Source organism: Somniosus microcephalus, chromosome 7 (assembly GCF_052327205.1).
Source record: "Somniosus microcephalus isolate GS21.2 chromosome 7, FLI_Smic_1.0, whole genome shotgun sequence".
Taxonomy (NCBI): Eukaryota; Metazoa; Chordata; class Chondrichthyes; order Squaliformes; family Somniosidae; genus Somniosus; species Somniosus microcephalus.
In genome coordinates, this window is record NC_140993.1 from 239,456,005 (window position 1) to 239,470,540 (window position 14,536).

Below are 14,536 nucleotides of genomic sequence, written 5' to 3' on the forward strand. Positions count from 1 at the left end.
AATTGTTCTGCCATTTTTTTGTTCCCCATTAAAAATTCCCCTGATTCTGACTGCAAGGGACCTACGCTTGACTTCGCCAATCTTTTTCTCTTCACATATCTATAGAAGCTTTTACAGTCAGTTTTTATGTTCCCTGAAAGCTTACTCTCATACTCTATTTTCCCCCTCTTAATTAATCCCTTTGTCCTCCTTTGCTGAAACCTAAACTGCTCCCAATCCTCAGGTTTGCTGCTTTTTCTGGCCAATTTATATGTCCTCTCCTTGGATCTTATGCTATCTCTAATTTCCCTTGTTAGCCACGGTTGAGTCACCTTTTCTGTTTTATTTTTATGCCATTAAGCCAAAGGTTCTCTCCCTTGCTACGGTGATGGGATATGATGGTCTATCCCTATATAGATCCAGTGACAATGTGCCTTGATGTTTTTATTTTATACTCATTGAAACCACCTCCCATTGGCTTTGCTTTATTTCAGAAGAGGCAGCTATCACGAAAGTTCACTTCAAGAAGGAAATGGTCTTGCATTGATGACAGTGACAATGTCGTAGACTGGTGGTCAAAGTACTACGCTTCTGTGGAAAAAGCCCAAAATGTACGGCATACTTATTCATGAGGGTTTGCTTCATAATGCTTGTCTAAAAATCATTATATCATTTATTGAAATGGTATCACTGATCAATAAGAATGATTGTATTTCACTGATTTTATTTATAATATATAAAACAAAAACAAATGGTTAAATACAAATGACCAACAGAAAGTTAAAAAAAAACAACAAATGCATCGGGTTCTTGAAAATAAAGAGAAAGCCACTGCTTCCCCCTTTCCCTGCCTGTGTGCTTTCATAAAAACGATTACATTTCTATAACATTTTCCAGTTCTGACGAAAGGTCATCGACCTGAAACGTTAGCTCTGTTTCTCTCTCCACAGATGCTGCCTGACCTGCTGAGTATTTCCATCACTTTCTGTTTTTATTTCAGATTTACAGCGTCCGCAGTTTTTTGCTTTGTTCTCATCCTGTTGCGTCAGTAGCTGGGCTCCCTGGAAGTGCAGCAGCTCCTTAGCTCCAGTGCTTTTAGGTGCTTGCACTATGGAGTCAATTTTCAGCACTCCTTACACACAACTTCATGTGCCAGCTATGCATATCAGAAAATTAACTGTTCACTGTCCGTGGTTTTCTATCCAGTCACTTTAATGCATGGAAAACTGCGGGCAGCGAGTGCCCAGCTTTCCGATATACCTTGCCAGTGTGAGAAGCACTGCATCAAGCATGCGGAAGACAAAACGTTACCCCTAGAAGTGAGTTTGTTTGAAATATGAGCCAATAAGCTGTGTCTGTACTTGCAAATTCTTGTACAAGTGCAGTACTATCAAGATTACCATCAGGATTTCTATGTGCTTGTGAGTTACTTGTTTTTTATCGGCCATCCTTTGTTTTTGTCAATATAATCCTTTAGTGACTTTTTAATCTAAATAATTCCATTAGTAATGCTTGAGTATTCAGTGACTAGAATAACAACACATTTATTTTAGTTTATTTGAGTAGAAAGTAAGTACAATTTGTTCCTTTTTCCTCAACCGAGGATTCCCCTCCACTGTAGTTGACACGGGTCTCGACCGTGTCTGTTCTATTTCCCGCACTTCTGCCCTCACCCCTTCCCCTCCCTCCCAGAACCACGATAGGGTTCCTCTTGTCCTCACCTTTCACCCCATCAGCCTTCACATTCAACAGACCATCCTCCACCATTTCCGCCACCTATAGCGTGATCCCACCACCAAACACATCTTCCCATTCCCTCCCCTTTTAGCATTCTGAAGGGACCGCTCCCTCTGCGACACCCTGGTCCACTCCTCTGTCACCCCCAACACCCCTTCCCCTTCCCACGGCACCTTCCCGTGCAAGCGCAGGAGATGCAACACCTGCCCTTTTACCTCTTCCCCCTTCCCGCTGTCCAGGGCCCCAAACACTCCTTCCAGGTGAAACTCATCTTTTGTTTCTTAACTTGTCCCATTACCATCTCCTTTCACCTTGCACCATCATTCCTTTTGTCATTTAATCTCTCCTGCCTTCCACCCTATCATAGACCTTCCCTTTTGTTTTTTCCTCCCCTCCCCCTTTCCCTTTCCCTACAGTTGCTTAAAAATCTGTTACATCTCTAACTTTTTCCAGTTCTGACGAAGGGTTATTGACCTGAAAAGTTAACTCTGTTTCTCTCTCCATAGATGCTACCTGACCTGCTGAGTATTTCCAGCATTTTCAGTTTTTATTTCAGATTTCCAGCATCCGCAGTATTTTGATTTTGTATAATTTTAACAGATTCCCCCAATGGCTCAGTGAGTTTACCCAATGACTAGCTGAGCTATACAAGGAAGTCCCAATCCAATTGTTGATGTGTGCCAACTGACCTCAGCTAAGGGAGTGGTGGAGGTGCCACAATTGGCCTGAATGTCTGTGAATTAGGGAAGGGGAAATTATTCAGAGTTCTTGCTCCTGATTTCTTAGAATTGTCACGTTAACTTTACTATAGGAAAGCTAGCAAACGTGTTATTATAACATTATTTACAAGTTAAATGCTTGCCTACTCACTTTTAATTTTGTCTTTCTGATAATGCAAAGCTGAAAGATTTAAGCACCAATCTGCATGCTGAGGGATATGAAAATGGTAAGTGAATACTTACGACAAAACAAGCTCCGTAATTGTTAAGAAAGCCTATCCTAAATACAAACCACTGCTCACATTATGTAACACTATTAATAGGCCCTATGCCCTGTGTTGGGAGACTTAAGCAGTCCAATTGTACCTAAAGGACATAATGTATGATTTATATATGTTGTGAAACACGGAGGCCTTGCATCTCCAGTGGACAAGAATGCTCACTGCAGAATTGGCCGCAGAGGACAATGCTTCTGATTTGCAGCACTGTCAATTTTCTGACCATTAATTTTAATCACCAGAAAAGTGGAAGTGGCCGAAAAGGTGAGCACGCTGACCTCCGTTCCTGATTCTCCGCTCTACACTGGCCACAGAACCGCACAAAATTTACCCCATAATATCTGAGATTTATTTGCATAAAATAAATTCTTTAAAACCTTTGGTCCAAAGGTAGAAGTGGTAGCTATAGAATATTTAGCATACTGTCAGTCAGGTTAGTGCATTAGCCAATAAAATGATGCCCCTTGGTGATTTTATAAAGGATAATTTTATGGACTTGCACTCCTAGTCCCACGCTTCAGCCGCCAGGAGTGTGTACCAGGAATTAGGGTGGGCTCCAAATACCTGAAGCTGTATTTCACTCAAACAATTGTCTTCTGAGGGTTGAATTTAGAAAATTGCCCAAATATTGCATTTGCCTGGCTGTCGCATGAGTGCTAATTCTGCTCATAATGCTATTCATAGAATCATTGGGGGCGAAATTCGTTTTAGCCAGTAAGGTTGCCGGTGTCACCGGCAACTGGAGTTAACGGCCGCTGAAAAGGGCCGCAATATTAACGGAGCAAAATTCGTCTGGGGACGAAGGAGATTGTTGGCGCATCGCTTACCTGCCGTGCAACACCGTCCTGGTGGCATCCGACCCGAAGTTTGCGTGCAGGTGCGGCGTTACTGCTTCCCACAGCCTCTGGAAGCGAGGCTGTGGAGCTCGCAAGGAATTGTGGGCAATGAAGAAGCCTGAGAATTAAAAGGGCCATGCATGCTGAAGCAATACAAATTACAATGAAGTGAAACAATGCAGTTTTCAGCCCTTTCTGCGTTAAAAAAAATTTAACATTAGAAAGAAGTCCCAAATGTGAATATTCAGCTCTTAAAGCTGAATTCCCTTCCTGACCTCAAAAAAATGGGAAAAATGCCTCAGCACAAACACACATGGTTCAGCAAGCTAGGGAAGGGGCACCCAGGGTCTCGCACGCAAAGGATAAAAGATGCTGTTATCCTCATACTTTACCATACTTCTAGCCTGCACCTCTTGCTTTCCCGCCCTCCCCTCACCACAACTCCACCCTTGTGCCTTCCTCATTTCATACACCCAAGAAATGCAGCCTGCCCAGCCAGTGGGTGACCTAGAAGAGGGAGAGGAGAGTGAATAAGAACAAGATTGATTTTACACTCTCAGCCATCAGCTCCTCAAGGTCAACCAGCAAGGCCATTTGCAGTGTCCCCCACTGAAAGTCAGCAGCCTTCCACCAGCCATGCTGCAGTCACTGGGGTAGCACTGTGTGACATCAGTAGGATAGGCAAAGGCACACACAGGACTTTCACTAAGCGAATGCATATGGGTGATGAGTTGATTTCATTGGATGGATAGACGTATATAGGTCGATTGGAAAGTTTGCTTTGTGGTGGCTTTTATTTCAACATTGTGGCCAAGCGGATGTTGTGATGGTCAGTAACAGAGGGAAGGTAAGGTGTGGGACTAATGTTGAAAGGGGAATTGGGGTTGTGGTCACAAAGAGGCTGTCTGAGATGCATCCTACCGTCTGCTTCCTCCTCTTCTGCGTCTTCCTCTTCCCTCTGCAAGCAGATGTTGTAAATGTGAAATGACAGCATAAAATGCTGGAAATACTCAGCTGGTCGACCTGAGACATGGGGCAGGATTTTCATTCAGGAATCGGGTAGGAGGCAGGGCTACAACTTTCGGGGTTGTAGTCCCGCCTCCATTGAGATGTGGCCAATCCACGCGATTTTAACTTGATTGACCTTGTTGAGCCCGCCCAGCGGGCTCAGCAGGCCAATTAAGGGCCACCCGGCAACAGGTAACGTCACAGACTGAAATTTCATCTGTCAAGAGGTTTTGACAGATGAAATATCAGCGTTTCACAGCTGTTTGAAGCTGTCAAACACTGAGGTCTAGAAATTGGATTAGGCCTGAAAACGGGCGGTGTCATGGTTCAGCGCCATTTGGCTGCACCCATTCAAAGTGGTCCAGGCAGCACGCAAAATTCATGCTGCCTGCTCATTATAAAGATTGGAGTGCTGATCTCAGCACTAAACATGCTGCTGTTTGGCTCACCGCTCAACAGGTGGGCCAAGATCTGGTGCAGCCTCATGGCCAGTAATGTTTGGCCTAGGCTTTCTCCACTACTTCGATGCAGCAGCACCTCATTGTCATTGGAGTTGGAGCTGGAATTGGAATCGCAGTTGCAGTTGGAACACATGGCTGAGCACCAGGAAAGAGAAGGAGCCAGAAGGTTCTCCGATGCAGCTCTGGAGGCATTGGTACTGGCCGTGGAGAGGAGGCGGGCTGTCCTGTTCCCAGTGTGGCAGGAAGCCATCAGCACATACATCGAGAAGGCTGTGGCAAGAGATAGCTGGGTACGTCATGGTGGTGCCGAGAACATGGATCCAATGCTGCAAGAAGTTTAATGACCTCACACGGCAGGTCAAGGTGAGTGAAGGCTTAAGCAAATGCCATATCCCACCATCTGCAACACTAGCTTCACACACTGCTCAATGCACCACACCCCCATCACTCACCTACCAACAATCTCTACTTTTCACCACTCATACCTCACTTCACTTCACCCTCACAACATTACCACTGCTGCAACACTCACACCCACATCTCACACCTTGCACACACTAACAGTTATTCAACTATGGCAGGCACATCACCCAAACACATTGCAGCACACTCACTGACACACTTCCCTTTCTCTTGCAGGTTAAGTTCACTCACAATCGCTGCGAGCAGTGGCAGATGGGAGGCAGCCAAGCCGCTTTACAGGCATTGAGCCAACTGGAGGAGACAGTGCTCGACATCATTGGAGGGGAAGTCACCGAGGCCGCGGCAATGGGCGAAGTTAAAGCCCATGGAGACAATAACAGTCTGCTTATTCCTAATCCTCCTTCTCACATCCCACTTCCCCCTCATCCCACAATCTCTTCTCACTTACAAGCTGCTGATGGAGTATGCATCGATATCTTGTGATCCCCCTCTCCTCACCATAACGTGACTCTTGTGCCTTTCTGCTTTCAGATGACCAAGATCTGCCATCTGCACAGCCTGTTTCCGAAGTAATGGAGGAGAGTGAAGGAGAAGAAGAAGGCACACAGTCACTGCATCTGACACTCGCAGACACCAGCTCAGAAACAGGCACTGCGTGTAATTTACATGGTAGTATAGATGTGGGATCTGCACAGGGTGAGGCACCGGGCACGAGTGGGCTGCAGCAAGGCCAGGGGGAAAGGGTCGCTTGGGGGCCAGCTCCCGGGGGGCGAGTTCGCGCATGAGTTCTGCTGCACACGCCTCAGATGAGGACCTCGATGGGGCGTGTTATGTATTGTGTGTTCTATTGTGTGTTCTCCTCCCACCTGTGGTGGCGCTGTCACAGGAGATAAATGGTTGGGTGTTCTCTGTTAAGTTTAGCTCTCTTTGTTTGGAACTTTCCAGAACTTCCTTTCCTTCCAATAAAGCACTTCATGTTTGAATCTCTGAGTTCTGAGTCCTAAATTGTGTCTAGGTAGAAAGGTACCAACACAACAGGGCGGCCTTCAGAAGAAGGATGATGGGCAAGCACACGGAAATCCTAGGAGCAATGGCAAGCCTGCCAGAGAGCCTCTTGGCAATGTCAAGGAGCATGGAGGAGTCTGTTTCCAACATTGGCCAGGGCTTTGCACATAGCTTGGAGCCCGTGATTTCCAGGCTGGAAATGATGGACAACTCCAGGAGAGCCCGCGTCGAACCAGACATGATGCTGCGTGTGATGGGCGATGTCGCGGCTTCCATTGCAGCACAGGCGGAAGCGATAAAACGTGTCAGTGCTGCAGTGGATGCGCAGACTGCTCTCCTGCAGTCTCAGCTTGCTGCCACCCAAGCTCAGACTGCTGCCATTGAGGCTGGGTTTATCAGTGTTGAATGGGGCTTGCAGGGTGTCACAGAAGCCCAGCAATCTCTCCTCTAACAGATTGCTAGGGATGCTAAGGTGCTCCCCCGGGGGAGTGGCAGTGGGTCAGTGGAGCAGGACTCTGCTGTCCTGTCTCAGGATGACAGTATTCATATTCCCACCACTGCCACTTCGCTATTGCCCTTGCCGCTGCCTGTCAACCAGCCAGCCCAGACTGCCGCCGCCCATGCGAGGTGGTGCAGTCTACAGCTGGGCCTTCTAGGTCCAGAGCTGGTTGAGGCCATCTGAAGTCTCCCCCACGGAAACTCTGCAGCCTTCCACCAGCCATGCTGCAGCCTTCCACCAGCCAGTCTCCGAGCAGCCACCCTTGGGTTTGACGTGGTAGCTGGAAGATTGCTGGCACACCAGACTGAGACAGGATGAAGGCATCATGACTGCTGCCAGGATAGCGGGCATTGACCATCAGGATTCGCTGTCTGTGGTCGCACAACAACTGCACATTAAATGAGTGGTAGTTATGGAAGATCTCAGGATTATTATGCGGTGCCCGCAAAGCCATGTGGATGCAGTCAATGGCACTCTGCACCACGGGGAAGCCCGCTATCCTGGCAAAAACAAATGCACGTTCGTCTTGCTTCTCTCTGCTCAGAGAGAAGACAACGTAATCCCTTCTCCTGGATGCAGCGATGAATGGCGAACTGGGAGATGTTAGCTATGTCTCCTGCTGCAGACTGGAAGGATCCGCTGGCGCAGAAATTGAGGGCCACAGTGACCTTGAGGGCTACTGGGAGAGCTGTGTTCGCCCTGCTCTGAGGCTACAGGTCTGGTTGCAGGAGGTGGTAGAGTTCTGTGACCACCTCCTTGGTGAAGCAGAGCCTCCTAATACACTGCTCCTCGCTTAAGTGGAAACAGGAGAAGTGCTCTCGGAAGACCCTAGGTGGGTAAGGCCTCCTGTTGAGAGCCCTCCTGACCCTCCTCTCCTCCCTCTGTGCACATCTTCTCCTCTTCGCTGCCTGCGCTCCCTCTCCTGAAGATACTCGAGCATGAGGGGGACTGCCCCATGACTATGAGCAAGTGTTGTGAGCAGAAGCCTTTAAATAAGAATGAAGGCGTTCTCCACTTGCTCCAACACTCCCAATCACCTTAGTACATTGAAAAAAGTTTAGAAAGTTGCTGGATTTGCAGAAAGCGCCACAGAGCCATTCAAACTGAACAAACATGTCAGCTGCAAGTAGTTGCTGATGATCCCTTTAAATAACGCAGTTGGAGCCTCCTTCCTGCTCATCAATGCTTGGTCAGCTGATTGCAATTAACACAGGCCAGTAAGTTGAGCAGCGCACTCCAAAATGGCAGATTGGGCGGCAGGTGAGCGTTGCACACTCACTGACATCACGATCTGCACAGTATCCATATTGCTAGCGAGCGTGGACATCGGCAGCGCCGTTGCCCAGCCAAAAATGGCGGCCGCCGTCAGCGGGCGTACGTGAGGCAGCCGCCATTTTTTTGCCGAAACGGGCCTTAAACGCCACGCTTACACCTTCAATTTCTGGGCCCTAGTGTCTTTGAAAAGTCAAAAACTAAATGTTGTTTCTTTTTTCTCTGTTCTAATGCACAATGTGATTACGTTAATAGATGGTGCCTACTTAAACCTCTTGTCTTTGTTTCTAGTGCGGTCTGCACATGGCACGCTTATCACTTCAGCTGGTGAATATGGTGAGAAGAAAAAGAGAGAGAAAATTGTCAAAAGGACCAAAATGCAGAAGCCTGGATTAGCAACTCTGGAGGTAGAGTCCAAAGCTATGTTGCCCATATTGTTCATTCTAGAAATACATGTCTATCAAAGCCATTCTTAAGACCATGTCTAATTGGTCCTATCATAGTCTAGACCTCATCTATTCAATCTCCTGAGGGAGGTGACAAACCACATGTAAAATCTCCAAGACAAATTACACACTGTGTAATTTCATCACGAAGTCCAATGAAATCTTTGCAAAAATCTCAGATATGAATTTTACACTAAATCCTACATTAAACAATCCTTTTTGAATTTGCACTCCATGGGTGACACCGCTATGGCCCCAGCACCATTGTATTCCAAACAGTCGCACATAGAATCATCAGCCCCGATATTTACACGGGGAAGCGGAGAGAGCAGGGCTGGGGAAGCGGCGAGAGCAGGGCTGGGGAAGCGGAGAGAGCAGGGTTGGGGGGTCGGGGGACAGGCGAGGATTTGCAGACGGAAAACCCGGAAGTATTGAAATTAACAGCAGGACACCTTTTAAATTTTTTCTGCAAGTTGCTGGTCGCCTGGCTGGAAAGCCTGCAGCACATGAATGCAGTCAAGGAGCAAAGAAGAGGGAGGGAGCGATGGCAGAGGGTGGAGATCCAAGGGGGGGGGGGGGGTGCTTGGTGAAGGTCGGGGGTTTGGTGAAGGTTCCGAGGGTGAAGGTCAGGGGTGTGTGGTGAAGGTCGGGGGGGTGTGAAGGTCGGGGGGTGTGAAGGCCGGGGTGGTGGGGGGGGTGAAGGGTCGGGGGGGTGGTGAATGTTCGGGGGGTTGGGGGGTTGGAGGTCGGGAGTGGTGAAGGTGGGGGGGGGTCGGGAGTGTGAAGGTCTGGGGTTGGGTGGTGAAAGTCGGGGAGGTGAATGTCGGGGGGTTGGTGAAGGTTCAGGGGGGTTGGGGGGATGGTGAAGGTCTGGGGTGGGGGGGTGAATGTCGGTGGGTTGGTGAAGTTTCAGGGGGGTTGGGGGGATGGTGAAGGTCTGGGGTTGGGTGGTGAAGGTCGGGGGTTTGGGGGGGTGAAGGTCGGGGTTTGGGGAAGGTTCGGGGGGTTGAAGGTTGGGGGTCTGGTGAAGGTCGGGGTGGTGAAGGTCGGGGGGTTGGGGGGGTGGTGAAGGTCATGGGGGTGGGGGGTGAAGGTCATGGGGGTGGGGGGGTGAAGGTCTGGGGTTGGGTGGTGAAGGTCGTGGGGGTGGGGGGGTGAAGGTCGGGGGTGAAGGTCGGGGCATTGGGGAAGGTTCTTGGGGGGGTGGTGAAGGTCGGGGGTGGTGAAGGTCAAGGGGGTGAAGGTCGGTGTGCTTGTTGAAGGTTCGGGGGTCGGGGGGCTGGTGAAGGTTCGGGAGGTCGGGGGGTTGGTGAAGGTTCGGGGGGTCGGGGGGGGTGAAGGTCGGGGGGGTTGGTGTTGGTGAAGGTCGGGGTTGGTGAAGGTCAGGGGGGTGGGGTGGTGAAGGTCGGTGTGCTTGTTGAAGGTTCAGGAGGTCGGGGGGCTGGTGAAGGGTCGGGGGGTTGGTGAAGGTTCGGGGGTCAGGGTTGGTGAAGGTTCAGGGGGTCTGGGGGTTGGTGAAGATTCGGGAGGTCGGGGGTTTGGTGAAGGTTCAGGGGGTCGGGGGGTTGGTGAAGGTTCGGGGGGTCGGGGGGCTGGTGAAGGTTCGGGGGCAGTGGGGTGAAGGTCGGGGGGGCTGGTGAAGGTTCGGGAGGTCGGGGGGCTGGTGAAGGTTCGGGAGGTCGGGGGGTTGGTGAAGGTTCGGGAGGTCGGGGGGTTGGTGAAGGTTCGGGGTTGTGGTGAATGTCATGGTGGTGGGGGGTGAAGGTCGGGGGGTGAAGGTTGGGGCGTTGGGGAAGGTTCGTTGGGGGGTTGGGGGGGTGGTGAAGGTCGGGGGGCAGGGGGGTGAAGGTCGGGGGGTTGGTGAAGGTTCGTGGGGTTGGTGAAGGTCGGGGGTGGTGAAGGTCATGGGGGTGAAGGTCGGTATGCTTGTTGAAGGTTCGGAGGTCGGGGGGTTGGTGAAGGTTCGGGGGTCGGGGGGCTGGTGTAGGTTCGGGGGGTCGGGGTGCTGGTGAAGGTCGGAGGGGTGGAGGTCGGGGGTGTGGGTGATGAAGATCGGGGAGGGTGGCGGAGATCGCCGTGGGTGGGATTGTGGCGGTGGGGGAGGCGTTCTGTGAAGAGATTAGCTGGGAGGAAACGCTCCTCCTGGCCCACAAGCAGTGCTGTAAATGCACTTACCTTATAGATCCGGCCCTTCTCGCCTCCTTTTACCTGCCAGGATTCTGGCTTGGGGAAACCCAGCCGATATTAGTTAAAAAATAGATGCATGCAGCCTCCTTAAAAGATTTCAATGACCGACCCGCCTCCTGAGAGCGGATTGGTTGCCTGCCCTGCCTCCGTTAAAACCGAAAGTGGGCGGGTTGGACTCGGGTTTGAAATTCTTACAATTTTTGCTTCCCACCTGCCTCAAATCCACCCGTTCTTGTGGGTTAAAATTACCCTATAGAATCTTACAGCACAGAAGGAGGCCATTCGGACCAGCGAGTCTGTGCCGGCTCTTTGAAAGAGCTATCTGTTAGATCCATGTATCTTGATGTTGTGTGTCCTTCAATAATTAGACAAGAGACTGCAGGGAACAATCAACAGGTGTTTACTGGATGAGGGTTACTCTAAAATTAACTGTACAGATCCCTACTCAGGGTTTATATACAGGTGTGGTCACTGCCGGTACTACAGTATACAGGAGCTGTAAAAAGTATTTCTCCCCTTAAAGGTACATACACTACAATTCCTCCCCTTTTAGATTAACAGTACCATAACATTCATTTAACAATTAAATATCAACTAATTACAATTAACACTTTTAACATGCAACATTAACTGAAAATAGTCTATTTATAAATTCAGTCTTTGGGGCGGCTTCCTGATCCTTTCTGGATAGCGCCTTTCCTGAGTGTCTTGCTCTTGGTGCAGAGGCGATTCTGGCCCCCTGTCGTCGGTTGGTTCATCGGCTTCCGATGCTACTGTTTCTGGGGTAGATGCTACCTGTATGTCGGGTTCCTCACCAGGTACGCGAGACATGGGGTTGACTCGTTCCTGTGACTCTAGGATCTGGTCAACATGGCGTCTCACAATGTTCTCCCCAACATCCACTGTGTACATTAGTGGCCCCTGCCGTGTGCATATCGTTCCTGGTTGCCATTTCTCTGTTTGGCAGTCGCGGGCCAAGACTGGTTGCCCTACATTGAAGCTCCTTGTCGGCTTCTCATTGATGTGCTGGAATTGCTTATTCTCAACATCTCTTCATACATTTGGTCTGAGCAAATCCAGACGAGATCTCAACCTTCGGTTAAAGAACATCATGGCCGGGGTCTGGTTGGTGACTGCATGTGTCGCATTTCTGTAGGCTAACAGGAAATTGTCCACCTTATGCTGCAGTGGAATGTCGTCATCGCACATGGCCCTTACTGCTTTTTTAAAGGTTTGTACAAACCTCTCAGCCAATCCATTTGTGGCTGGATGATACGGGGCGGATGTGTAATGCCTTACCCCATTCCTTTTCATAAATCTTCGAAACTCTTCGGACGCGAACTGTGGTCCGTTATCAGAGCAAATCTGCTCTGGCAAGCCGTTCCTGGCAAATATGGTCCGTAGGACTGAAATAGTTTTCTCCATGGTGGTGGAGGACATTTTGATCACCTCAGGCCATTTCGAGTGCGCATCCACGGCTATTAAAAACATTGAGTCCAGGAATGGACCAGCAAAATCAATATGCACCCGTTGCCATGGAGATGAGGGCCACTCCCATGGGTGTAGAGGGGCATGTGGTGGTGCATTTTGGACCTTCTGGCATCCTGAGCAGCTCTTTGTCAGGTCCTCGATTTGCTGATCGATCCCCGGCCACCACACATAAGCCCTAGCAAGGCTTTTCATTTTCACCCCTCCCAGATGGCCTTCGTGAAGCTCATTGAGCACTCTCTCCCTTAACTTGGGTGGAATTACCACTCGGGATCCACACATCAAGGTCCCCTGGCATACTGACAGCTGTTCTCTTCTGGATGAGAATGCTGGCAACAGTGAGTCACCATGTGTTGGCATCCCTTCACCTTCAAGTCATATACCCGAGACAGTGTTGGGTCATTTCGGGTCTCCTTCTCTATATCAGCGTTAGTTACTGGCAAGCGTTCAATTATAGTCGAATAAAATATTTCGACAGTGTCCACTGCTGGTGCTTCCTCCGCAGTAGGCACTGGCAGGCGTGATAGTAGCCCATCAGCGTTTCCATGCTGTTTCGTGCCCTTATACTCAATTTCATATTGGTTCGCCCCTAGAAAAAGGGACCATCTTTGTAGCCGTTGCGCAGTCATCACCGGAACGCCCTTCTTAGGATTAAAGATGGAGACAAGTGGTTGGTGGTCAGTCAGCAACGTGAACTTCTGCCCGTGCAGATAGAGGTTGAACTTTTTCACTCCCCACACTAGGCTGAGGGCCTCCCTGTCAATCTGGGCGTAGTTACGCTTGGCTGAGGATAGTGACCAAGACGCAAAGGCTACTGGCCTCTCCGAGCCGTCTGGGAATTTGTACGACAGCACCGCTCCAATGCCATAGGGTGATGCATCACACGCCAACCGAATTGGTAGTGCTGGGTTGAAATGAGCCAACACCTCTTTTGATGTGATCAATTCTTTGCACTTCTGGAAAGCTCATTTACATTCGTCATTCCACTTCCATGGTACCCCCGTTTGCAGTAGGGTGTTCAGTGGGTGTAGTACTGTAGACAAATTCGGCAAGAACTTATGGTAGTAGTTCACCAGCCCGAGGAACGACCTCAATTGTGACACATTTTCCGGTGCTGGAGCCTTGACTACTGCCTCAATCTTTTCAGGGGACTTATGTAACCCCTCTTCATCAATAACGTGGCCACAATACGAGATCTGCTTCTGGAAAAACTCGCATTTGTGGCGATTAGCTCGGAGCCCATATTCCTTCAATCTAGTGAGCACCTGCTCCAGGTTGGCGAGGTGATCACTGTCATTTTTGCCCGTGACCAGGATGTCATCCAAATAACATTGGGTCCCTGGAATCCCTTGCAGGACTTGATCCATTGCCTTTTGCCAAATAGCCGGAGCTGATGCTACCCCGAACACCAGCCGGTTGTATTGGTAGAGACCTTTATGAGTGTTGATCGTGAGGTACTGTTTCGAGGCTTCCTCTACCTCCATTTGCAGGTACGCCTGGGCCAGATCAATCTTAGTGAAGCGTTTCCCTCCAGATAGCGAGGCGAAAATATCTTCAATCCGCGGAAGCGGATATTGTACCGTGTGAAGGACTGGGTTCACTGTCACCTTAACGTCCCCACAGATGCGAACCTTCTTTGGTTCCCCAGGCATATTACTCAACGACCTCTTCATTACAGGAATGATGGGTGTAGCCCACTCGCTCCAGTCCACTTTGGACAGTACTCCTGAACGTTCCAAACCTTCCAGCTCTGCTTCGACGGCTGGGCGGATCGCATAAGGCACCGGTCTGGCCTTAAAAACTTTGGGCTTGCATTTTCCTCTATTTTGATCGTCGCTGTTATGCCTTTTAGTGTTCCGAGTCCCTCCTGGAACACTTCTTGTGCGTCAATTAGCATTTTTGACAGTCGTCCAGGTGTGACGTCGTCATCCTTTTTGGCATCTACAGTCAGTGCTTGTATGGAATGCCAATCTAGCTGTATCTTCCGGATCCATTCACGTCCTAGTAGTGGTGGCCCTCCATCTGGCAATACATATAGGTCAATTTTTGGTGTTTCCTTGCCGTTATATATAACGTTCACCCTTATTTTTCCTTTTGGATAGAATTTTTTGCCCCATGTACGTCTTCAAGACAATCTCTGTATCTCTCAAGGGTGTATGTGAGAATAGCCACTTGTAGTCCCTTCGGTTTATGACTGT

At 49.5% G+C, this 14,536-nt stretch overlaps 1 protein-coding gene across 1 annotated transcript in view; it reads left to right on the forward strand.

The window, feature by feature from the left end:
* The first annotated feature begins 349 nt into the window (after positions 1-349).
* LOC147115173 (fer-1-like protein 6) overlaps positions 350-14,536 on the forward strand; it is a 95,892-nt gene continuing 81,705 nt past the window's right edge. Inside the window, exons 1-3 of the mRNA XM_085993497.1 lie at positions 350-590; positions 2,617-2,662; positions 8,509-8,624. Of these exons, the coding sequence (XP_085849623.1) occupies positions 375-590; positions 2,617-2,662; positions 8,509-8,624 (378 nt within the window). The 5' untranslated portion in view covers positions 350-374. The remainder of the gene's footprint in view (positions 591-2,616; positions 2,663-8,508; positions 8,625-14,536) is intronic.